We start from the raw sequence: 25,635 nt of genomic DNA on the forward strand, positions 1-25,635 counted from the left end.
CAGTCAAATTATATTTGGCCAGTTCACCAAGTATTGAATCCGGGTTAATGCTCTTTCTGAGGATGTTGAATTTGTAATTAAGTTTAGCAATCTCTATATGCTTTCGTTCTCTTACTACTGTGTATTTTTTTCATCAAACAAGAAAGTAAAACCCCTCAATGCGCATTCGTAAAGAATGTTCTGTTGTCCATTCTTTGTTTAGCTGGCGGTCACGAACTTCGCAACGTCATGAAAGGAGATTTGCCGTTCCCATGGAAACCTTGATTCGCTACCGCACCTGACAGAAGTTTGGACAAGACAACTGCCTGGTTGGGAATCAAGACAAAAGAACAGCAAAATAGACTTTTAAGTCATGTCGGCAGGTGGATTAAAAACAATTTCTGAGTCGCCAGTTGACAGTTTGAGAGATAGCGATCAATTCAGCATAAAGGTTAAGTCTTAATTCGAATTGAAATCGCGTATGAGGTGGAAAATTTTATCAACCCGAACTGATGAAATCTCATTTGCTTCGCTCTGTTTTCATTCAGGGAGATGCTCTAATGGAAGAAAGCGAAAACGAGGAAGCTCCAGGGACGACCGAAAGTGTCGGCGGTTTTTTTATAAAACACGGAACTTTCATGGGAACGGAAAACGAGCTTGCAGTCTCGCAAAACTCTGACGTAGCAGCAAGTGATAGCGACTACGACACCGACCTTGATACGGAAGGTAAGCTTAAATTCAAGACTTTTTTCGAGATGGTGCAAACTTTTAGTTGGGAGCTTTCATTGCAATAATGTTTTGGTTTAATTAAGGTTTAAGTCTAAACAGCCGGTGGATAATTTAAATTTTGTTTACTAGTACACGAGTGATAACTACGTTTTGCTTATGTTTGAATTTTACTTCGCATGTTCTTACTTTTTAATTAGCCTAAAACAGTTTTTGAATTTATTAAATTGCCAGCTCAGTTTATGATCGTTGAAGAGTTTTGATTTGCATAAGAGGAAATTTAGAAGTGGCCATTGTCTGTATACAAACATAAACAGCAGTCTAACCCTTGCAAAAAGCGAATGTTATGGGAAAAAACAAAAAAATACTCTCCAAAGGTAAAGCTCGGCAAAGCTAGTGAGAATAATTGTCTCTCGCACAATAAATGAATAATTCAGCCAGGACAGCCTGGAGTCGGTCACTTTGAAACTCCGCGAGCTTTTTCGTAATTAAAATTTCTACCCAGCACTGATACCTAGCAATGAGTTTCATTTAAATAAATATATAGCTGCTAGTTAACTAAATTTGTTCAAGCTTCCTTTCTTTTCGAATTTTAATACCCAAAACATACTTGACGAAACCGTTTTGAGCCCACAATCAATTAGCAGCAACAGAATGGGAATCAGTTAAAATTTAAACAACCCTTTTCAGCGAAAGAGCGAATAAAAAAATAATAAACCGGAAATGTTTTTCTTCAATTGCATGTCTTTTTCTTTAAATTCTATAGGAAAATGTGAAAAGAACTTTCAATATTGCTATCCGCACTTGCAATTATCATTCAAATTGTTGCTGCGTTGCTCTCTTCGGAAACGAAATTACAACTGGGAAAAAGAAGGAACGAGTGAAAAGGTTATTTATATCAAGTGACGACGAGTTTTCATCGGTTTTGTAAAATAATATTTTCAAGTTGATAAACGCAGCCCAACAATTTATTTAGAAACTAATAATTTTATTCATTCGTGCAATCAGTGAAGACTTTTTCGAGCCTTCCCCAAGAATGAAAGGAATCAGGAATATTTCAACTCACAGAAGGCTTGCCCATAGCAGGCTTCATTCATGTTGCCGTATAAACAGTTTACTGCTAGAGTTAATAATTTACACTGCCAGAAATCTAAAATGCTTTCCTTATAAACTTTTGACTACTACTGCTCCTGGTAGTGCTAAAGCGTCCGATGGCTAAGTCGAGCTAAGCAATTTTAGGCTCGAACCTAGCGTTCTTTCGATCCGAAACCGGGACGCCCAAACTCTTTGATTGCGAGTGAGACCCGCTTGCACTTTTAATATAAGAGAAACATTTCAAATTTCACTTCTCTATCTCTACACTGGAAATAATGTCCGAGCTGAGTGTGCATTACCTAGATAAAACTCCTTAACTTTTGAATAATTATACAATGGCGGTTTTCTTAACGTGAATTTCAGAGCATTCAGAAAAGTACGATTCGACGGGAAGGAAGGTGTACCTGGCTGCCTGCAAATGCTTGGACATAACACCTGTGTCGTTCTTCTTGAAGAACATCGAAGAAAAGCATCTTGATTTCAAACACCGACTGCTGGGGCCAAAAGGAGGAAGGGCTCTTGCAGCTGCTTTGGAGGTGTGAGTTCTGACCTGAAAAAATGTCCTCACCTTTTCAAAGCAAACGTTTAAGCATTTCCTCTGTTTTGTTTGTTTGTTTGTTTTGTTTATGTGAAATAAACGGTAGCTTAAAGGCGCAGAAGAATTTACCCCCATCATTTGTGCGCGACGAATTAACAAACACCAACTTTATGATTTGGAACAAAGTTGTTTCTTATCCACAATTTCTTCCAAGACTGATTAGATTCTGGGCGGATTTTTCAAGAAGTTGGCTAAATGGACCTCTATTTACCAGTTTTGTTTGGCCTTCTTGTTGTTCGTTAATCTCTGAATCGAGGGAACTGAGCAAACTTTTGTCTTTCTCGCTCTAGTCATTCGTATGTAATTCAGGAATGGCAATGAATGACCATGAATACTTTGACCTGTGAAGCATTGTTACTTTTGTCTCATGTAGCTCAACACCACATTAACCAGTTTAAACCTTCATGATAACTACTTAGAGGGAGAGGGTGGGTCGACGATTGCAGCGATGCTGAAAGAAAACTGTTACATCACAGAACTGGTAAGTAGTCAGGCTGATATAGAAGTTTCATAGCAGTTGTTAAAGTATTCAAATACACTGCAACAGAGATTTCATTGGCCTTTTTCAGCAGAAGGTCAACTGGTTTTGACAGGCGGGCAGCACTTCTTCTTTTTTTTCGTAAGAAAAACTTCCCCAAAATGGTCAAACCAGGTGGGCAAAATCATCCCCACAGCCAGTCAATTTGCCTGGTACCTCGCGCTTAATGAAACCCGTGCACTGTCATCATGGGTTTTGAAAAGCACCTAGAATTCTCTATCTTAGGTCATTTTTAAGAAAAATAGTGTCTTTTCGATTCGAAATGTTTTTTTTTTCTTTTTTACCGTGGCTTCGTCAGGTCGAAATCTAACCTGAATTTTGTTTTTATATTGTAGGATGTGTCTTCCAACAAGCTTGGTGCTCGAGGTTGTCAATGGATGTGTGACATGCTACAGAACAACGTCAACTTGCTTAAAATAGACTTGGCAAATAACGGCTTCACTGATAAGGATACTGCTTATCTACTTGATGCTCTCAAGGTACTGTGAGGCTGGAAAATAGAGCCGTTGTTTCCCGTATTTTGGGGGCAGACAAAAACAAACCAAAAAGAAAACAAAACAATAGTACCACAACAACAACTAAATGTAACGCAAAAAGGAAAATTAGTTTTTGTTCGATCTGACGGCCATCTTAAAGTATAAAATTTAAACGCAGCTAGCAGGTAATTTTTTTTTTTTTTTGTATAAGACCAAGTCGTTTTTCTCGGGAAGAGTGCGGATTATTATTACGATGGCGTCCCTGTTTTTGTGATAACACAAACCACTCGGGCAATAATTCTATAGCTTTAATTTACGTAGTTGTTCAGTCGATGAGCTACACTATTTTCTATCCACCCGATATACAAGCTAAAAATGCCTTTAGATACTGTAAGCTGAACCGTAACTACGTAAAGTGAGCTATTGACTGCATATCGTTATAGACACCCTGTTTTGTCTTCGCTTACGCAAAAGCTGGACCCTCTATCATGAGAGGAGTAAGTACAATTCTTATAGGGGGAGGAGGAGGGGAGCTCCCAATTCTTATAGGGGGAGCTCCCAGTAGTGATAAGTAACTAGCTTGTTTTTGTGAGATAGGTAAAAGAGTTTTGTTGTTTTATTATTTTTATTATTTAAAGGGTAATGATAAGCTCACCTGGATGAATCTCAGCCACAACAAGTTCTCGGAGGAGTCTGGAGAAAATCTAGGACTTGGAATAAGTAAGATACAGATTACGCTGTTATGTTTATGACTGGATTACGGTGCTAATGAAAAGGGCGTTACGGCACCAAGTCCTCGTCGTATCGTTTACGTTTGAAAACGTTTTCGCCTTTTGCATAATCCAGGCATATATCATGATTTGTTAAATATAAGTTGCAATACCATTTTCCCCTTTGAGGAAGCATTAAAAGAAAAAAAAAAAATGGGTTGAGGCACACGCAGCAAGCGGAATTTGAGATGGCTTAGGTCTTCTTTTTTTCTTTCTTTCTTTTCCTTTGGTTTTTCTTATTTTTGATGACGTCGCTTTTTTGTTTCGTTGACGTTAATTTTCATGGTCTTTGTGTCCGCTGAATATACTTTCGCTTGAACATCGGAGATTTTTGAAAACATCGAAAAACACGTGTCAATTCTGAGGAGGGTATTCTTCGATTTTTAGAGTGAGAAATCCGTGCACTTAAATCATGTATACCTGATCCAATTCATCCTCCCGTGCTCATTGGACATCTTTTAAAGACTTGTGAATAACATGTTGTCTTGTGAAAAGTGATGCCTTTTCACAAGCAGTACAGGATCCATGGTTCCTCGGTCCCGGATTTTTCTGCCTAAGTTCGAACAGGAAGCCTTTTATATTCCCTTAGAATGTAACTTCTACTCAGCTCTCTGATGGAGGCGCGGTGGCCTCATGGTTAGTGCGCTCGCCTCCTGATCGAGCGGTCCGGGTTTGAGTCCTTGCCGGGGACATTGTGATGTGTTCTTGGGCAAGACGCTTTACTCTTACAGTGCCTCCCTCCACACAGCGAATTTAATGCTGGGTGTAACCCTGCGATAGACTAGCATGCCAACTAAGGGGAATATAAATACTCCTAGTCGTTCCATGCTACAGGAACCGGAGATACGCGCCGACCTGATGGGCCACTTGGCTCGTATGTAGACTTAGACTTACTTGTAACTGTACCTTTTTACCTTTCACAGCTTTCTGATAGTGTTTTATGATGCAGGTTTCAACGATGCACTGGAGCACTTGGACCTGAGCTGGAATCACATTCGTCGAAAGGGTGCGATTGAAATTGCCAACGGGCTGAGGGTAAGATTGAGTAAACCACAAAGGCAAGAACGGACACAGATGATGAATGCGGAACTGGGTCCCGTCAGTTATAATTAACATTAGTAAATGCCCAAAAGGGAGAAGTTTTACTCCAAGTGTTTGACTGAGAAAATTCCAATTTGCCACTTTTTTTACTACAAGTACAAGTCATGGGTTGGAATCTCGATCGAGCCTGATATTTTTTCCTTAGGTTATATTTACTCAACTGCTTAAATTGCGTACATAACAGCAATGATCTCCATGTCCTTAAGTTGTCTTACTTTAAATATAAAAGAAAAATGTGAAAATGAGAACGTTAATGGGGTGAGGTATGCTTCAGTTTTGGTGCGCCATAATTATTACGTGTATCTTTTTTCATCAACCAGGTGTCTACGTATATTATGTATACGAGATTGTATTAAAAACTGGATCATTTGATAATGCAGTTCAAGTATTTTCATTGGCTTAGCCATCATGGTATATGAGCCATTATCCCATGCATGCTCGGCAAATATGATAAGCGTACGCGCGATTTTTGGGGGGCGTTTGTATTTTTATTTTATTTTAGTTTTCTATATTTGGGGTGCGTTTGTAATCAAATAATTATTCAACTCTAGCTAGCTGGATATGAGATGGTTATAGCCAACTCGGCGCTACACGCCTCGTTGGCTATCTATCACCTCGTATCCATCGCGCGCTCGTGGAATAATTGCTAAATAATATAATTCATATATAGCTGCAGAACGGAGAGATTCCAGCCTCATGATTGGCATCCATAGTTAGAGGCTAGTGTCACCGATAGTAAAGTGAGCAAAATAATGACAGCGATTTTAAGTCCTTTTACTTAGTTATTCTTCTATTTTAGACGAATTGCACTCTGAAGACGTTAAATTTGTCGTTTAATGGCTTCTCCAACGACGGAGCTGTTGCGTTGGGTGAAGCTATCAGAGCGAATAATACACTGACGGAGTTGGACATAAGGTGAACATGGATTAAAAAATGCAACGTATCAAGTGGAGTATAACAGTGGAACATATGTTTCAAAGTTTGGTTAATAGTGGGGTTATTGGTTAACCCCGCTATTAAGGATTTTTTTCATCGATTTCTAAAAGTATCTGAAAAAAAGCTGACTCTAGTTTAGGAACGTATGTCTATCGGGTGAGTGCAAGCACATTATTATTGTTATTTTTTGCATCATGACACCAGAAAAAAAGCTTTTTTCGCTCTGCTAGGATATTCTTTGCAGCTGGATATTGAAGTGAGCAGAATCTCGACAGAGAGAAGGGACAGGGAGGGACGATTTGGTATCCACCTTGTAGTCCTCTTCCCTCTCCCTGAAAGATAGCTATCAGACATTTACTTTGATATCAAAACCTTACGTACCAAATTTCTGTGAAACTTACTTCTCGTCTAGCAACAACAGAATAACAGCCCAAGGTGCTCTGTGTATCGCTAAAGGACTGGAGGGAAATAACACACTGGAAGTTCTCAAGGTGATTTTTTTTCTTTTGTAATAATATCCTGCAGTAGCGTTCGCTACTAATATCGCCGCACAAATCGGCTGCTTAAGGAGTTTAGCTGTACTAAGAACGTTCAAATTCAGATTCACTGGGCTCAAATGTTCTTCTTTTTTTTTTTGCTATTAGGTAAATACACTTGGTCATATAGTTCAGTTTGGTTTTCCTCGGCGGACGTATTACCAAGTTGTTCATTAAAAAGTGTTCCTTGAGTGTCAAAAGTAGGCGCACGTTTTCCCGCGCTTCTCGCCGGCTGCACATATCTTCTTCGAGTTTTGATTGGTCAATTGAATTGTCTGTGTTGTTTGTGATTGGCCAGCGATATGACTTAGGACACTCAATTGAAAACCGCTATAATAGCGTAATTAGTTCCATACCCAGTGCTAACGATTACATTCCTAGCAGTAAATAAAAATAATCAAAATAATGAATCAGAATAGATAATTTAGTATACCTTGTGTTCTTCGCAGATTGGAAGCAATCCGATCGACACTATGGGAGCTTGTGCTATTTTGGCAGCAGCGAAAAACTACTCTGATAGCGCTTTAACAGAACTTCATTTTAAGGTAACGTGTTACATCTATAAGAACCCTTCTCTATTAATCTACCTGTCTCAGAGCCAAAGAGGTCACGTGGTCTAACACTACGTTACAAACCAATCAAAAGTAAAAATAAGAGTGTAACAGGGAGCTCGAGAAAGCATGGGAAAGGTCGCCTCAATGACATATGAGATTCTCACCAGCTCTCTCGCAATCGTAGGTTGTCCGGCACGAAGGACTTTTATCTCCTTCAACCCGCCAAATCTACAGGCGGAAATTTCTTTCTGTGCCGTTCATCCAATGAAAAGCATGAATTTTGAATGATTTGTCACTCAAACGATACACGCAAACGTGTGATCCCAAATAAATTACCGGGAAAATCGGTTACCCCATCGTAACTTTAAGAATATTTGAGCACTGATAGCGACTTATATAATAAGACCAAAATATTCGTTTGAGATAAGTAACATGGGATAATGACGTTTTTGTAACACATATCACATATTGACGCGATGAAATTCAAACAGTCGCTATCTTGGATCCACCGTTTATTGATTTTTCAAAAACGTCAGAACACCATCAAAACTGTCTCCTTATTTCCTTAAATACTGACCAAGTTATAAATTATTTAAGTCAGCGCGGGTATTTTCCGTCCCTTCCACTGGCCTTATGGTTTTAAAATGATAATTATGCCACATCCTTTCAATATTGCTAAAATTCGCGTTGCAAATTCGAGGAAGACGCAAATGCTTTTGTAAGAACATTGGGAGAAAGGATGAGAAATGTTCAGAGAGCCCTGTGTGGAGATAGAACTGCATTTTAAATGGAAACTAGAGAAACGCTGTAATGCTCTTATGCAGGATGTATATCTAGACGAGGAGTTTGAGAAACTTCTGGAGGAAGTTCGTGAAGTCAAGCCGGACATTCAAATCATAGCAAATCTAAAGCCGGGTGTCAAAGATCCACTCAGTGTCGTCAAAACCTTCATCTCAAGTAATCAAGATCAGTGGCTGGAACTCTGTCAGCAGTTTGACTCTCAAGGCGTGCTTAAGATTACAAGGACTGACTTTGTTAAATGCCTGAAGGTAGGCTGGACTTAACTTAATATTTTCTAACGCACATTTTCAAGTAATTTGTACGTCAAAGTTAGCAGCAGTTCTCGGTAGCTCGTGTAACATATCCAGTAAGCACACAAACAGCATAATCAAAGCACTTTATGCGCAAACCTGTGATTTTCCGACTTGAGGTTTAATGTGATCCACAATATAATACTTACATGTACTTCGATTGTTCTCTTTTGTTGTATTGGGCTAGAAAAATTGTACTTCATAGATATGTAATTTCCTTTTTATTCAATTTTTAAATTCCTTGTACATAACTTTGCGATAATTTTTAAATTCTGAATTTTTTATCATGTAGTCTTAATTTTACGCAAGGCCCCTTTTGATACCAGCCTATGGCTGATAGGGCTACCATGCCTAAATAAAGATGACTTGACTTGACTTGACTTGACTTGACTACAACCCGTAACTTCACCACAACTCGTAACTTGCTTAGGCAGTCACGGGTTAAAAAGGACACCGTTTCATGGCATTTTTCTACGGCTGATCCCCCTACAAGGACAGTGACGAGGCAGAAAGATCATTTCTGCATTTGTTTTCTTTTCGATCCAGTTGAGTACAGTCCCAAAAATAAAGATAATTATTGTAATATACGGTGTTTATTCTTCACAGAAAGCAGGCATTGAGTTCGGAATTGAACAAACTGCACGTCTACTGACGCGGCTTGACCCCAGGAAAGAAGGTCTTATAAATTATACGTGAGTATCTTTTTTCATAATGTGAATATGCTCTAAAACAATATAATTTCTTCCTCGAAAATCTGTCGCATTCATTGTAGATACGAAGCCAGGGATCGAGTCGCTAGTTGTCCCTTCCGTCCGATCTACTTCTCTCCTTCTCTTTCTTTGGGGAGCAGGGATGGCGCAGTGGTGAGAGCGTTCGCCTCCCACCAATGTGGCGCGGGTTCGATTCCGGCCGGGTGCCATATGTAGGTTGAGTTTGTTGTCGGTTCCCGCCTTCGTCCGGGGGTTTTTCTCCGGATCCTCCGGTTTTCCTTCTTCCACAAAAAGCAATATCTCCAAATTCCAATTGGACCAGGATAGAGGACCCGTATGAAAACCAACTAAGGCTGATGTGGCTTCCTCTCTCAATATTGTAATTTGTTTATTTAACTTATTTAAGGTTATTCCCCAGTATTGCATTGCGCATCCCTACTGCGCATAATTTCACGCGTGATTAGCGCGCGCATTAAAAAATGGCGGCTTTTTCTGTGCGGCTGGACCTCGCCATAGAGGTAAATCGTCATTTTCTCGAAAACGAGTACGGTGACCTATCATTTTTTTCCGTCGTGTTGAATTGAGTAATAAATTTCTCTATGTAAAATAAATATGGGCCAATTCTCAGTATTGAGCAAGAAACAATCTTCGTAAACGTGATTTTAGCAAGCAATCGTGACTATAATCATGCTGCTATTGTAAGGATTTACATGGTATAAACAAGGTGCTGGTGCTCCTAAACGAACATGGGGACCCCTCGTTTTTATTTCCAAATTTAACAATATAAACAGTCAATAGGCAAAGTTTAACAAGAGTCTCACTGCCGGTTCTATTTCAGTGGAATGACCTTAACTGCTCTCTTTTTCCACCTCTGCTTCTCAACCTCTCCACAACTAGTTCTCGTTTTAACCGAGGGGTAGTTAGCTGAGTGCGGTGTAAGTTGAGTCCAATGCTGCCCTGCTATTATTTGCAGAAATAAGATGCTAGGATATAAAGACTTACCACCAGAAGAGCTAGAGAGCTAGGGATACAAGTTAGTTAGAATAGCAAAGAAGTTCTGTTTTGCGATCGTTAGTCAAAACAAGAAAATAATGTGAATAGCCAGTTTAGTTATTAAAGGCATTTTAAAAGTTGATAGCGACTAAGTTGACTCGATATTCAGTTGTTGATAAAATAAAAACAATGATATGCGCAGTACACAACTAGAGGCTGCCATTACCAAATCGAAACAAAAATATTGATTAATTCGACACAATAAATTATGAATTAGCCCATAGCAAGTTTAATTTTACGTTTGACATCATTTGTTCTCAGTAAAGCAAATCAAACGAATTTCTTTTCAAAGCGTGGAATATGATCAATAGGGTTGTAGGGAAAACTAATTTTCAATATCTCCTGCTCAATCGGGAGGAAAAAAGGGGTAAAAATCAGACTAGGGGAACTTCCAAATAACATAACCTTTTGCACAACATCTATCTTCATTGTTCTAGATCGCGATAGAATCGCTATTGCAAAAAGCAATAGCAAGTCTTTACAGAAAACTGCAAATGACAATCGAGGTAGATATATTTCTTTTCAAAGCCTTCAAATTCCCACTCTACGTAGCTTCTGCTTATTTCTATTTTTTGCAAATTTTTGTTTTGCCATAGACTTAAGACGCTACTACCTTCTTGCACTCTTTACACACATTGCTGTGACACCTAGGATAGCTCATTATGTGTATTCCTTCTTTTACCTCTTCTGAACTCGGTTTCTCGCTTTCAATTGACCATTGAATATGTTCTATCTAATGTTTCTCTCAAAGTCTTAGGTCTCCAAGCGGATATCGCGACCCTCATGTGTTGAGCTATGTTTTTCCTGTTGTGGACAGCCCATGAAGCTTTGCCAGTCGGTATATCTAGAAGAATGCCTTTGCTCAAGTCGTTTTTAGGAGTGAAGAGATGAGGACAATTCTTTGGGACTTGGCTATAGAATGGAGGAGCGAATCCAAGGGGCCCAGCAAGCAGCCCAGCACTTTCCTCCTCACTCACTGCTGTGTGACGCGTTCAAAAGCGCAAAGAATGACGGTCTTGATGAGATAATTATAATAGCCAGTCTCAATTCCCAACTGAACTTAAGGTCGAAGGACGCATGTCCCGGCTATGGCTTTTTGGAGAAGAATTCTCCAAGAATTATCCATTTTGTATTGGAGCTCGATTTCAGGTCCAATCAGTTGACGTTCCAACACTCAATGACGCGAACTACCATTTTCTGCATTCAGTGATATGTTAATATTCCCGCGCAAAAATTACGCGAGCAACTGTTAGATAGAGGAAGTAGAAACAAGATTCAGTGGTTAAATCTCGTCAAACTGACATGGAATACCGGTGATAACTTCAAAATGCTTTGGGACACGCTAAAACCAACACAGAAACTAACTATGAAGACGAAGGTAAATGCACATAAAAAGAAAAAAAAATGGGCTCAAGAGCCAAAACATACGTCACTCGAACGTGCGCTAAATAAAAGGCATGGTATTTTGATTCTCTTCAGAAGCTCTTGAAATCTGTCTTTGATCCAAAATGTGCCAAGAACATATCGCATAACCCACGGGGAAACTTTCGAGATTTGTTTATACAGCTGAATATATGAATAAAATATGTCAAACGGATTTTCAGCTACTTTATGAGTATAAATACATGAAGGAGTGGTCTTATCTTTTTCCCTGCATTTTGCAAACTGTGTGTTCTTACGTCATCTGTAGCTTCCTCTAGCAGGTTTAACCGAAAACGGACAGCCAATCTCTGCGTATTTTCATTTTAGTCACTCTAAGCCTTAATACTACTCATCATATCCTTTCATACAAAATTACATGCTGAAAATCAAATTTTACATTTGTACGTTGTCTGAATAACTTGGGTATAAGATGGCGAGCATCCTTTTTTTTTTTCTAAGCAGTGTCGCTCATATCGAACCACGTTTTCCGGAACTAAAACTCGCTACAGAAATTGAAGAGGACACTTGAAATTCCACATAAAATCAATAATTTCAAGCAGGCGCCAACATCCTTTAGAACGAGTTGTTCATGTGCAGATCGTTTTAGTCCACGGCTGTTACGAACTTTTTCCATAATGACCACGGGAAAGGACTACTATCTTGAACATAAACATGAACTTGTGCCGAACCATATGTTTCCAGACAACGATTATTAGTGGTTAATGGAGTGTCTGATATTAATGAAATGCCGTCTTTTAAAACACCCCGCGGGCAACGTTTTGCTTTTACAGGTATGTAAAAACAGATTATCCGCATGGACAGGTTTTGGAATTTTTTTTTTTCCATACTTCACTCCATCAAATCTATCTGTCCTCTTTCATACTGTGCCAAGTGCCGTTCAGTGAACTTAAACAGGCTGTTTTCTTAGCATATGGCATCGGCAACTTCGACGAAAGGCAGTTCTACTGCTTGTAGCAACGTGCAAGCTGAAAAGAGAACCATTCGCGAAAGAACAGCGTTAATGATAAACAATCCTCTTATGAGCGATGTCAAGTTTGCAATCTCACATGATACAAACTCCACGAGCAAGGATCATGGAAGTGAATTAATATACGCTCACAAATTCCTGCTGTCCCTTGGCAGCCCTGTGTTTCAAGCCATGTTTTACGGTAATATGGCTGATCCTAGGCAAGAGATTCCTCTCTCCGACTGCCATCCTCGGAGTTTTATTGAGTTCATTCGGTATTTATATTCGGATGAAGTGCACTTGACCTCTGGGAACGTGTTTGAACTTTTGTATTTGGCGAAGAAATACATCGTCCCTTTCCTGGCGGAGAGTTGCTGCCGTTTCTTGACAGCGGAGTTAAGAGAAAGCAATGTGTTTAGGATCTTGGAGCACGCTAGGCTGTTCTCCGAGTCTGACCTTGAGCAGCGCTGCTGGCGGCTATTGGAGATCAAAACAAGCGCTTGCCTTCAGAGCGAAGAACTCCTCTGGATTAGTCGCGACACACTTTCATCACTTCTCAAGAGAGATGCCCTTACTCTAGTTGACGGAGAGTGCGCTGTCTTCAAAGCTGCAAAGAGATGGGCGATTGCCAATTGCAAAGTGAAAGGTTCGGAAACTACAGGGAAAGCGCTGAGGAAAGTTCTAAAAGAAGCGATTTACCTGATTCGTTTTCCTTTGATGCCTCCCAGATTGTTTGAAGACATTGTAATACCAACGGGAATTCTTACGGCGGAAGAGGTGTCACAAGTGTACCTGTTCCACAAACAGGGCTTAGTCACTGCCGGTGACACGAAATTTTCCTGTATACCTCGTGGCCCTCGGCTTCAATCAAGAAGTACAGAAGTGCAGTTGTGTCGCTGTCACAGGTACAGAGAAAATCAAACGTTTCCCAGTTCTGAAAGTTTCAGCACTGTTTCGGAAAGCTTGAAGTTCTCGACCAATAAAGAAGTCTTCTTTGCAGGGGTTCGCCTTTACGCCCACAAAGACGAGGGTAGACAGTTTTCAGTACAACTGAAAATATCTAGGTGCCACGGATTAAAAGAAGAGGTGTCTGCAGTGAGCGGAACATTTACTGTGAAAGGAGAGCCACGGGATGGAGGCAGCAGGTTGGGATTCGACGTGATAGTTTCAAAACCCTTCCTCGTGTCGAGGGAAGCTCAATTCATTATCAAGATTACAATTACGGGAAACGATGAGACAAGAGCATCTCCAAATAAATGCATTCCGATGAAGTTTGTGAAGTGTGAAGGCGTTGAGTTTAAATTCGAGGGACAGTCCAGACAGATATTGGAGCTATTATTCTACAAAGTGGATGAACAATTTCCGTATGACGTTATAGGTCTCAGCAAAGTGCATGCACACATTGGTGAAAAGTGATAATGAAGAACAGTACAATGAGCAATGCTTACAAAATTTCATCAGTTGTGCGAGATGAGACAAAACGAAACCGAAAAAGACAAAAGAAAATTGATAAAAGTTAAATTATATATGGAAATGGTTAATTTGAATGGCAAATCTTTCAACAGCTTGTTATATTTCATCAATATAACAACACCAACCGATTCTTTTAAGAGAAAAGTGCAGGTTTGACCGGGGGTAAAGGGTAGCTCTCAGGATTGTAATTTTCTTTCACGAACGTTTTCGGAACCTCCGAATCTGAAGCTCTTGCAGATAACAGCAATAGAACAAGCTAAAATCTCGTTTAGACCTTGTGATCTCTTGCATTCCCTTCCGTCCCCTTTACTTTTAGGGGCTAGCTCCAAAACTTTTCTGTTCCTTTTAGGCTCTAGGCTCCAGCTAACCATTACTTTCCTTATTATTTTGTTTAATCAACTTGTAAAGTGTATAATACTTAATTCTTATCTAATTCATGTTAGCGTGAGGATCTTTGTGACCTCAGGCTTGCGTTATTCTCTGGAAGTGGCACTTGGTCACTTCAATGAAAACAGAAGGAGTATGGGATAACAGAATCAGGGATTTATATTTTGTAACACTAAGTCGGTGTATAATTATAAGGGAGGGGATCCTGAGCCGTAAGGCGATGATACATTTAGAACAACATAAAAAAGATCAAAAGAATCTGTACAAGTTTTTATTACTATGTCTGTTACTTCCTTTTGCTCTTTATCGCAACGAAATTATACAATTAAAGCTTTGAAACCATAACAGTTATAGTGAAACGCTTGACGTTGTCCTTCAGTACTATTTTGGGTGGTTAAATATTCCATTCTGCTGAGGCCTTGAGATACTGTTATTCTTTTAATTCCAAGCTTTTGTTCTCGCTACCACTCATTAGCGAGTTTCCATGTTATTGTGTGTTGCCCTCGCCACATTTGCATAATTTATTGTCCTTAATTTATATTCTAATCCGATTCGTGTCAACTACACCGCTTTTTATATCACGAACCGTGGAATCTTTACATTCCCAGACGATGCCGCAGATTGGCGAAAGCTTGAAATTAAAAGAATAACAGTAACTCGAATCGCCTAAAATGATAATAACGTTGCACGAGGCTAGTCAAATATGGTGAAGCTGCAACAAGCTGCTGTCTATTTTGCGTCTACTAATTTCCCTGGAAGGTACTATAATATGCAGGAACTGATATTTCGGAAATAGAAACGCTTTTCGCACTAGCAAAACTCGCTTTTCAGCCGTTACACAAAGGCACAATAAACTGTAGTAACATTAAGAGAATTGACAACCACTAAATTTAGTAGATGAGTTTGGCGAGAGGGGACAAAATCTGGTCTGCCCACGTTTAGTTCGTCGCGCGCTGTTCCCCAACAGAGTGAATGCCTGGACAAGGTAATTATATTGAGGCTGTCACTCAGTTGTTCTAGTTCAAGTTGCGGCGATTTATGATTCTGTACGTTCTTTTACTGACAGCAATTTTTTGTCGCCTTCTTCACATAGTCCATAACTGTAAGCTTGTCCCAAATATTAAACCTTTTCAAGGCTTGTAAAAAATTTTATTACTAATATGTTTGGTATAACAAGTACGTTCAAATTAATTACAAACTACAACATAGTTGTGACACACTGCCTTGCCCAGCACTCCAGAGAACACCTTCCTTTCTCGGCGATGCAGATCTGATGGCACACTTCGACAGACGGGTGACATTTCAAATGGCATCCCAAACCAGTGCACTTTTGCGTGCATGTATTTGCATAACACTCAAGCAAGCCGCAATCTTTTCCACTGCATACCTGCACGCACTCTCTAGAATTACAGGATAACGTGTAGCACTTCTGGCCAGAGCAGACTTGGTTGCAAACATCTGAACCAGTACAATTCATCAAACAGAAGCCGTCGCTGCAGGTCTGATTGGAAATTTGCAATGGATTTGAGGGCCTATTCGTCACTGCACAGCCAATCCTTGATGAACAGCTCTGAACACATGTCTCATCTTTTATTTCGTCGCAAGCTTCTGTAGCTATTAAGCCAGGAGGCTGATAAAGGGAGTGCTTGCAGTTTCCACCAAAGCATCTAGGGCTGCAGTTCTCACCTTCACACGATGTCAAGCAACCTCCACCAATGCAAGTCTGATAACAGACTTTGGAGTTCGAAGACAAACAGGCCATCCGGCAATTTCCCTTTCTGCAAATTTGAGTACAAATTTTTGAATAACATTCCATATGACAACCTCCAGCAATGCATTCCTGAATGCAAATGTCTGACGCACAGGTGACGAGCTGGCATTGTCGTCCAACGCAAACTTGGCTGCATTTTTCTCCTGCATTGCAACTCATGTTGCAGTTTCCTCCGTAGCAGACTTGACTCTGCATGGAATAGCCGTCGACACTCATCATTTTACAGTCCCCCGACAAGCAATGCTGGTAACAAATGTTCTGTCTTCGAGCTATTGCCCTGTTGCAAGTTGATGTGACTACGGGAGCAGTTACTTTTTCGGGCTCAGCGTTGTAAAGGCATTTACTGTAGCGACAAGAACGGGAACATTCTTTCCCATCACAAAGCATAATACATCTTCCTTTGTTGCACGACTGCTTGCAATATTGCACTCCCGATGGACAATGCATTTTGCAGTTACCTCGACTGCATTTCTGGGTGCAACGCTTTGCACCTGCAGGACAGGTCATTTCGCATCCACTGACGGCGCATTCCTGAACACACTCGTCTGAATTGCATTCCATGTTGCAACGTCCACGGATGCAGTATTGATTGCACTTCTTTGAGTTGCACTTGAGAGATTGGCAGTTGCTGGCAAGGCATTTCTGCTTGCATGCATCTGGGGCAACACAGGTAAGATTCAAAGCTCCAGCATTACCAATCTGTTGGCAGTTCCTGAATTTGTCGCCTTTTACTGCACATGTCAAATTTCGTCTTCGTGCGAGTGAATACTGGTAGCACGTTCTGTTCTGTCTCAAAGAGCACTGTCTATAATCACCCGCAGCTGACGTCTTGCGAATAACAGATGCGAAGAGAGATGCGCTGAAGATTACGAGGAAGAGTTGTACTCGCCAAAATCCTAACATTACCCTCATCATCATCCTCCTTAAGAAAATTAACAAGAAAAGACGTCAACGATAAATGTAGTTGGATTTTATGCATGGATGACAAGCTTTTAAAAAGCCGAACTGTACGGGTCCGCAAATGATCCTAGGACCGCAAATGATCCCGGACCGCAAATGATCCCGGACCACCAATGATCCCCAAATTGAACCGGAAATGATCCCCATATTGGACCGCAAATGATCCCGATCAAACAATAAGGAATGGCATGGATTTATATCAGAGGAAGGTGAGAAAAGATACAAAAAATATGAACTAAAAAACATCTTTTATCGTTTTACTAAAAAATATTTCACAGCTGTTGTTTTGTTCTTCGAACGGTTCAGATCGTTTTCACTGTCACGCAATAAAAAAAAATAGTAAATCGAAAATCAACCAATGGAAAAAGCTAAGAAATTGTGATGTACGCTATAGAAGATAACTAAATAAGACACTTCTCCAAGTTTAAGGCCTGTGCGTTTCCCCAAACTTCAGAAATTCGTCGTAAATGTTTCCCAGAAATTTACAGAGCCCAGTAAGAAAACGCCATGTTGGTATACATCCGTGGTACACCAATATGGCGGCCGGAATATAGTGTAAACATCTGGAACTACTTTGGCTTTCCAGACGACTGATAATGAGTACTATGAAACAAGCATTTACATAAGCACTTTTCCTAATGCTCTAACTTCTAAAAAGGCTCAAAATCATGAGATAAGTATATATTTTTCAACAAACTCGATCGTAGCCTTGTGTCACGTAACCTACATAACCCTCAAATTCAAAATGCCTGGTTTCCAAAGAAAGCACGCTAGTTGTAAACAGATATAAATATACCGCCTCTTATGCCTGATGAGGATAAAAACACGTCACGTGAAGACGATCTATTGAATCAGAAGTCTTGGAAAAACACATACTTGTAAACATTCTCGAAATCCCGGTGGCGATAGTATCAAACATCTATCAAACAGCTAACTTGTCAAAACGAAGAGCAAGCCTTGGCGTTACTTGGTCATGAAGCTGAACTTCATAACTATAGCTTGGAATTTTGGCTTCTTAGAATACTCAAGTAGTCATTTCCGAGGAATTAAAGCCAAAATACGACCAAGCAAAAATTACAAAATAAATTTGTTCAAATTTCCAGTGCTACACACTAGGTGTTTTACAGAGTGATGAAGCGTTGTAGAGGGTCTACTCAGGTGACAGCGTCTTCCTTAATAGTTGCTTCATGGTTAGGTTTTAGTTTAAAACTTTAGACGAATGGCGTTAATGGCTGATAAAACGTGATTTAACTATAACACCGAAATATCAATGTTTAACAAAGGAGGATATGTAGCCTATGTTGCACGGATCATAATTTTACTGAGAACTGCAAAGAAATGCAAGCCAAGTCGTGTTTTGATGATTGAGTGGTGATATTCATAACATCGTAGTTAGCAACAAAATTTAGCCGAAAGTATGAAAAAAAAGCAAGTTGTAAGCCATTATAATTATAAGATGGCTTTAATAAAAACATCGGTATTCACGTACGCCAATTCCCTATCCACCCATCCCACCATCCATGCCATTCGTTAATTTTTAGTCGGGATCATTTGCGGTCCAATTTGGGGATCATTTGCGGTCCGGGATCATTTGCGGACCCGTACAGAACTTCCCCTTTCAACAGTCTACAAAATAATGTCGGTAAGTCAGTAACAAAAGTCATTTGCATGCGTGTTGACATCAGGCGGCTTCGGTCGGATCGAGAACTGGGCAGATAATTCCTTTCGTTTGTTGATTACTAATTCACCTTCTCCACTAGGAAATGCTGGAAAGAGGAATTTGTAATATCTGTGATGGAAAATATCAGGAAAAATTAAAAAAAAAAAAAAAAAAAAAAGGAATGAAAACAGTTCAGGCTGGTGGAAAGTTGGGATGTCACTGACGCATTCTTAGTCCGCTTATTTTGACGTCCACTCTAAAAAGTGACGACGCCAAACTTTGGGATGCAAGGTTACATTGATATGTTTTCTTGCGTGACAAGCTTGTGTGGCAAAGTTACCGTGGACGTGATGTCGGCAGCAGAGTGATAGGTCTATTGACAAAAGGCAGAGACTGTAAACCGACCTGAAACTGTTGACATCGGCATTCATCGTGACAAAGCGGTGTTTTCATTTTCTGTCGACGCACAGTAGGTGTGAAATATCAATTTATGTCAACAGCCGGGATGCTTGGAAAGTTGACAGAATGGAAAATTCAGTTATAACTTGATTCAGTGCTTTGTCGACCTCACATCCAAGCAGAGGTGCCTGGCACACCTATCTGTTGTTCTTCACCAAGAATGCAATATCCTATTTACAATTAAACCAGCTCATCTTTTTGACCTTAGCTGTTATCGCATTATTGGTGAAAAGGAAAGATGGGTCAAAGGATGGCACACAGCTTCATGCCACGGCAACTTACGGGACTCACGCGATGGAAAATTCTTTGTAACCTCCTGGAGATTAATCGACGTAGTCTATATTGCCATGTAAATACTGGAAGATTTTGCGGGAACAAAAAACACACACAAGCCCGAAACTGCTTTTAGTTGAATTTAAAACCAAGCGCTGCACTCATTTTCAAAGGTTGTCGTTCACCAAACTCATTGACATTCTTGTCTTGTCAAACTATTGGACGAATGCCGGATGCCGACTTTTTGACTGCTAATCCGCCCACCGGAAACTCGGCTTGACGCTAAAATTTACCCTCATCGATATTAAATTATGGGGATTTTCGTCCATATGTCACTTGACTCGAGACGCCGTGTATTCCGAAGGTTTAAGACACTTCATCGACGCATTGAAATCCTTCCATTTGGAGTGAACAGCTACAATAACAAAGGACAGCTACAGAAAGTAATAATCATTGTCCTTAACCTCTCTGGGAAATTTCCCAAGCCACAGAAGACGAAAGTATGTGCGATACAATCAGTTGAACTGTCGAAAGGTGTGTCGGAATGAAGATGGAAGATGGATTAAACCGTTGTTATACTAAGAAAATGAAAAGAAACAGGTTATTATGAAAAGGAGAACCGAAGATCCCCCACAAAAAAAATACGTGTGGTAACAAAGTCAGTGCGGCGTGTGAAGTTTCATGTCGAAAAACAAGCGGTGACAAGAAGAGAACTAATTGACCAATTGACCTAATTTACAATTGCTTGCGTCGGGTCGTTTAAAGCAAAATCCCTTCTTGTAGAAAGTAAAGTTGAGCGAGAAGCAAAACAAACAAAAATTCCCATATATTTCTAGAAAAAGAAGTGCGACTTCTCTAACTTGTGCTGATCTATTTCGGAGTAAATTGAACAGACAACAATCAAAAGCTGTGCCGCCACGAAAATGAGGATGTATGTTTACTTTGGCCGGGACGATTTTAAACTATAAACATGCAGCGCCTCCAGATCATAAACATTAAATAGAATAGGTTGCTACCACTAGATCTCTGTTATTGTTAGCTATTGTTCATGCGACCTTACACTAAAGGCTAGTTGATACGTTTAATAATCACAACTGCATCAGTAAACGATTACAACGGGGTTTCTCAATGCGCTAGTTATAATTGTGTATTGCTTTTCCTTTGCATTGTTGTTGCGGCAAGGAAAAACAAGCTTGTCCTTGGTTCGGAGAACAGTGCTAAATAGTAAAAACAGAGAAGACTTCTGGCACATTTTTTAACCTTATCCCGCCTTAGAACAACCTAGAATTGGGAACCGGTGTTGTAGGCAGCTTGCACGGTTATTTGTTGAGCACGCAATGCAGCACACGTATTAGTAAGCGTTCAAGACTGGAAATTATTCACATTGCGCGAAGATAATCACACAAAACTGAAGAGGCTGAAACAGGAAAATGAAAGACTTACCTGAATAGTTTACCCTAAAGGCTGGAATGAGAACGCGGAATGAGCAAGGCTATTTTTTCTTCCCTGGACACAGATTTAAATGTTACACGCACCTTTCGAATCCTGGCTTGTTTTGGGAGCGATAGAGAGCACGAGATTAGCACACTGTGCGAAGTACATGAAACAGTCTTCTGTCGTCACGATCGATCTGCGACGTCATATGGTGTTTGATAATAGCCCCACCCACGGGTGCGTCTTCCGTTCAACTGAAGTGTTTTGAATTCTTTTGGGACAGGAAAGACAGATTGCGATTGGTAATATCTGCCCCGGAACAAGTATGTCCCCTCGTACTGTGCCGTAACCGCCTACTGACATGACTGTACCGGTCATGCGATCTTTAGAGAAAAACTTACGTGACGAGCTAAACAGTCCATCAATCAATAATTCCTTAGAGCTATTAGCTGTAGAAACCACTTCCGGATGTACAGGAAGATCGAAATAAATCGACATGTCACGCAAATTTCTTCATAGAAAATCCAAAATCATAGCACTGAGAAACTGCCGTGTTAGATTCTAAATAGGCAAGAAAATGCACAAGAGTGTTTGTTTACAGTTTACGACTTAGGATTATTCAAATAATTAATCCCAGCCGGAACGCAAACAATATTTTAATATCATTATTAAAATGATGGTTGGTTGTTGACATAATATGCTAGCCTATTACGCTGTCTGGACTATAGCTGGTTTTCACATGACGTCACTAAAATTCGAACTACAAAACTATTGATCGTCCTGAAATTTTACTTAAGTGATGTATAAGAGCAGCTGAAAACTGATATTCATACAAATTTTCGCTCCGAATGGGTTTTTGGTTTTGTGATACACTACGCTTGAATTTCTAAGCTTTTGCGTGACGCGGCATTTACGTGACGGCCTAGAGAGCTGTCATGATGGTTAAAAACGTGTCTTATTTCGGGGAACTTGGCTATCTGAACAGTTCATGTCTTAGAAAAAATATTATTTCAATGTTGTAGATTTCCTCGAGGGATAAAGTCACGTTTTTGTAGCAAAACTCAGTGACAGATGTTTCTGTTGGTTTCCGGCCGCCATGTTGGTGCCCATACGGATGGGCACCAGCATGGCGTCTCCATACAAATCTCTATAAATCTGGGTAAAAAATTTATCCGCATATCTCGCGTAAGAAAAATTGTTGTGCCCAGAATTTTGGCGAGAGTCTTTGCATATTTGCCTTATTTCATTTCCCAGATTCTGGACTTTATCTACTGACCTGTTTTGATTTTTATTTTGATCTATTTTGAATTGCGTGACACTGAAAACCAGCAATTAGCAGGGGACCAGAATGTCAAAAAAGTCAACGACTGGGAGGAAAAAACAAAAACAAAAACGAAAACAAACAAAAAAAAAAGGAAGGTTCTTTATAGGACGAGTTACGTAAATAATAATAATAATAATAAACGGGGAGGTTTTTTATCAGACGAGTTACGTAAATTAAAAAAAAAAAAAAAAGAAAAGAAAAAAAAGGAGGTTCTTTATAAGACGAGTTACGTAAATTAAAAAAAAAAAAAAAAAAAAACGAAAGAAAGGTTAGTAGTTTTGCACCGTAGTCCACGCGTCAGACGAAGACAAGGGCAGCGGAAGAAGAGAACGAACCTTCCCACGCTGACTCTTCAGAGGCCAGGAGAATTACACACCCGGTTCTGACAAAAATGCTGAGGTGTACGAAATGTCCAGCGACACGTTAACTTGTTTTCCTAAATCATGTCATATTTGTAGAACTATTGACACGAATAAGTTGCTCGATTTAAGGTGGTATGGTACCCTCAAATGGACCAAAAAGTTTGTTTAAATATGGTGAAGAAAGATCAGTTGTGTGCTATTGCACTCAAGAAGAGAAATTAAATTTCTAGACTTTACTCAAAATGGTTGCTATGGAAACCAGCCACAGCCTTTTGAAGTAGTGTTTTATAGTATTGACGCCAACACTTCCTGCTCTTTTACAAAACAAGAATTGACTGTCAGATAAGCATATCATGTAAGTTTCTGTTTTGTTCTGTGCAATGAACCTAAGTTTTGACAGTTCACTCTTACTTTCAGTGCTTTTTACAGCTTTATTTGGAAATAACCTTATTTTTTACCACACCCAGTGGACAAATCATCTCATGTTACGTGACAGACCTTAAAATGTTACGATTTTTTGGTCTATGACATCACGACACTATTGGTCTTTGATCAGCCCAAGTTTCGGGAATTCTACTGAAAAATCTTGCAAAGCAGAAATGTCGGCGCGACGTCAGTCGGTACAAAAGTAAACTTTTGAGAAAAATGCACTTTAAGTTTCTTACACGAAGTATTAAGCATTTAACGAGCCATAAATAGCGGGGAAGGGGGTGCAGATTGGATCTCGGGGGAGGGGGTGCATTTGCGGGAAATATTCCTTTGCATAAGGGAAATGAATGAGCCTGTGATGGCAATTTGAGGCAAAGCTTTTCACAAATAATTACACCAATCGAGTTGTGCATGTCTTAAAAGTTTTTTTCTAAATAGTTTCGTTCATATAAGTTAAAAATAATCTATATTTTTGGTCACATTCTTATAGTAAACAGTCGTTGCTATGGCCGTTGCTACGTGAAAAATTGTATACCACTGTGTACTTTCCTTAAATTTCACACTCATCTGGAAGGAAATTCGGCAAGATCGTTTCAAAATGTTTTTGACAAGTCCTCAAAGGTCTTAAGTCTTGTATTTCCAAGAAATTGAATTTTTCATGAACATCGCCATATTTTAGGGTACCATACCCCCTTAAGGGATTGCTATCATGACTTACGGATACGTATAATTTTCACGAGCTTTCGATCTCGAGTTTGAAAAGGTGTGACAGACCGTTTCAATCTCATGTTCTAAATTCAAGATGGTGTCGACAAGTGTATAGAGGCCACGTAGTGAATGTTGGCCAGTTAAGCTTCTTAGTGCGTGACGCCTTGACCGGTAAATCATAATTTTCTTAAGAATCTACATTTACTTAGCTTTCAACTTATTGAATGTCGATACGCTGGAGAAAACAACTCATATATTTAGATGAGACGGTTAATTAACACTATTTCCTGACTATTTGAAAGATTATCTTGTTATTTGATGCTAATTTTTGTCAAATACAGCGCAATGTTTTGGCTAAATATTTAACGTATCTTGGCCTCTGGATTGTAACGTACCGCAGAATCTGCATTCTGTTAGCTTTCGAACTTAGAAGTCTGTGGAGCGAGAGTCTAGTCTTGCTCTGAATAACAACTATAACAATAGGCAAACTGACGTTAGTGCAACAATCGACAGTTTGGCACGGAAGCATCCACAGCGCCTCCTTCTTGTTGACAAGCTGAGTAAACGGTGAACTCAAGACTACAGTAGTTAGTGAAGTATGTAATCGATTCAACAACTATTAATTTATCCATTTTTCAATCCATTATCATCCCTTCAGGAAGCGAAAGCTGCAGTGATGACTCCATCTTAGATATTCTAGCTACGTTTGCATGGCGCTGAGATTGTGAGAAATACGTTCTCAGAATCAAGGGAACGTTAAAAATACGAAACGTTTCTGGTGGAGCATGCCCCGGACCCTCTAGCAAACAAATTGAAATTCGGTGGCGTTTTTTTTGCGTAAAGCTGCTGTAAAATTCTGTTTACGCGACTTTACCCCACATTTACGCTATATAATACATTAATACTTCCTTGGTGTGTAGGAGAGATTTACCCCAGCTTTACGTTTACGTGTCACGGTTTGGAAATCATATCTTGAAACGTTTAGCCTAAATTTGTTGTTTGTAATCCTTGTTAATCTTCTCCATCCTTTAACCATTCTTGTTCCTGTGTGGTTTATTATTATCTCTTTGGTGTTTTTCTATTTTAGTAAACCATTATTTTCATATTTCCTTCAATTTAAAGGTAATTTTGTACGTGGCCAAAATAACTCAAAGTACCGTGAATGGGCTCCTTTAAAATACTTATTAGAAAACTTTATTGCAAAATTAGTGTTTATTATCAGTGCTAATCATTTGTTTGAATTAGTGTAACAGGCAGTCACTGAACGAAACACTTGAAGTCGTGGTCGAGTAATATCTGAATTTAGAAGACTAATGTAAAATTATGTTAGGAAAATTGAAAACCTTGTTCTGTCTCGCTCTTTCCCTTCCTGGTCTTTCTCTTCCTAAATTAGATAATCTAGGTCTCCATCTAGTGTACCAACGCTAGCGAACCTGCCGGATACCGTTAGCGAAATAGCTCGTATGCGAAACGACCGTAACCCCCCTACAGATCGGGTATTTATCTATTTTTTTTTTTTTTTTTTTTTTTTTTTTCAGTGTATTGATATGCTAGCAAGTTCGTCTAGCATCCGTTGATGTTCGTTGTCCGGCGCTCTATTGCTTCCCTGACTTTTTTCGGGGTAATCTTTTCAAGTAAATGCTGATTTTCCAATGGGAAAGGATCACGAACTTTTATCGAACTGGGAAATAGGCCACTTTCGCTATATTAAAATTCAGCTTGACAGTGAGGCCTAGAGGACACAAACAAAAGAAATGAATAAACATGGTCATTCAATTTCCTTTGTTTTTGTCTTCTGAGCCTCTCTGCCAAGCTGAATTTTAATATATCGAAAACGGTTTAT

The 25,635-nt window shown here is 39.6% G+C and overlaps 3 protein-coding genes and 1 pseudogene across 5 annotated transcripts in view; 3 read left to right on the forward strand and 1 right to left on the reverse strand.

The window, feature by feature from the left end:
• Positions 1 to 25,635, forward strand: part of LOC145484635 (uncharacterized) — a 198,198-nt pseudogene that overhangs the window by 165,012 nt on the left and 7,551 nt on the right. The gene's annotated exons all lie outside the window — the stretch shown is intronic.
• LOC145483394 (uncharacterized) lies at positions 203 to 12,496 on the forward strand. The gene is made up of 13 exons (XM_081461901.1): positions 203 to 430; positions 528 to 705; positions 2,164 to 2,336; positions 2,772 to 2,879; positions 3,272 to 3,415; positions 4,051 to 4,132; positions 5,132 to 5,217; positions 6,083 to 6,198; positions 6,632 to 6,710; positions 7,205 to 7,300; positions 8,134 to 8,358; positions 9,007 to 9,092; positions 10,915 to 12,496. The coding sequence occupies exons 1-13, from the start codon at positions 353 to 355 to the stop codon at positions 10,985 to 10,987; spliced, it is 1,524 nt and encodes a 507-aa protein (XP_081318027.1). The 5' UTR covers positions 203 to 352; the 3' UTR covers positions 10,988 to 12,496.
• LOC145483396 (BTB/POZ domain-containing protein 6-B-like) lies at positions 12,516 to 14,020 on the forward strand. Its single transcript, XM_081461904.1, has one exon. The coding sequence runs from the start codon at positions 12,517 to 12,519 to the stop codon at positions 13,966 to 13,968; it is 1,452 nt and encodes a 483-aa protein (XP_081318030.1). The 5' UTR covers position 12,516; the 3' UTR covers positions 13,969 to 14,020.
• Positions 14,155 to 23,837, reverse strand: LOC145483395 (uncharacterized). Of its 2 annotated transcripts, none has more exons than XM_081461903.1 (2): positions 21,071 to 23,837; positions 14,155 to 17,105 (listed from the first exon to the last, which is right to left on the reverse strand). In XM_081461903.1, the coding sequence occupies exon 2, from the start codon at positions 17,099 to 17,101 to the stop codon at positions 15,611 to 15,613; it is 1,491 nt and encodes a 496-aa protein (XP_081318029.1). In that variant the 5' UTR covers positions 17,102 to 17,105; positions 21,071 to 23,837; the 3' UTR covers positions 14,155 to 15,610. The 2 variants fall into 2 exon arrangements, with proteins under 2 accessions (XP_081318029.1, XP_081318028.1); XM_081461902.1 differs by having other exon boundaries at positions 20,979 to 23,837.

The sequence above is a fragment of the Orbicella franksi genome, chromosome 4 (genome assembly GCF_964199315.1).
Source record: "Orbicella franksi chromosome 4, jaOrbFran1.1, whole genome shotgun sequence".
NCBI lineage: Eukaryota > Metazoa > Cnidaria > Anthozoa > Scleractinia > Merulinidae > Orbicella > Orbicella franksi.

Bases quoted from the DNA above. Each gene is read 5' to 3' on its own strand.
- LOC145483394 (XM_081461901.1), top strand. From the start codon at position 353: ATGTCGGCAGGTGGATTAAAAACAATTTCTGAGTCGCCAGTTGACAGT. The intron at 8,359-9,006 runs GTAGGCTGGACT...TATTCTTCACAG, and splicing joins ACTTTGTTAAATGCCTGAAG to AAAGCAGGCATTGAGTTCGG. The intron at 9,093-10,914 runs GTGAGTATCTTT...TTTCTCTCAAAG, and splicing joins GAAGGTCTTATAAATTATAC to TCTTAGGTCTCCAAGCGGAT.
- LOC145483395 (XM_081461903.1), bottom strand. From the start codon at position 17,101: ATGATGATGAGGGTAATGTTAGGATTTTGGCGAGTACAACTCTTCCTC.
- LOC145483396 (XM_081461904.1), top strand. From the start codon at position 12,517: ATGGCATCGGCAACTTCGACGAAAGGCAGTTCTACTGCTTGTAGCAAC.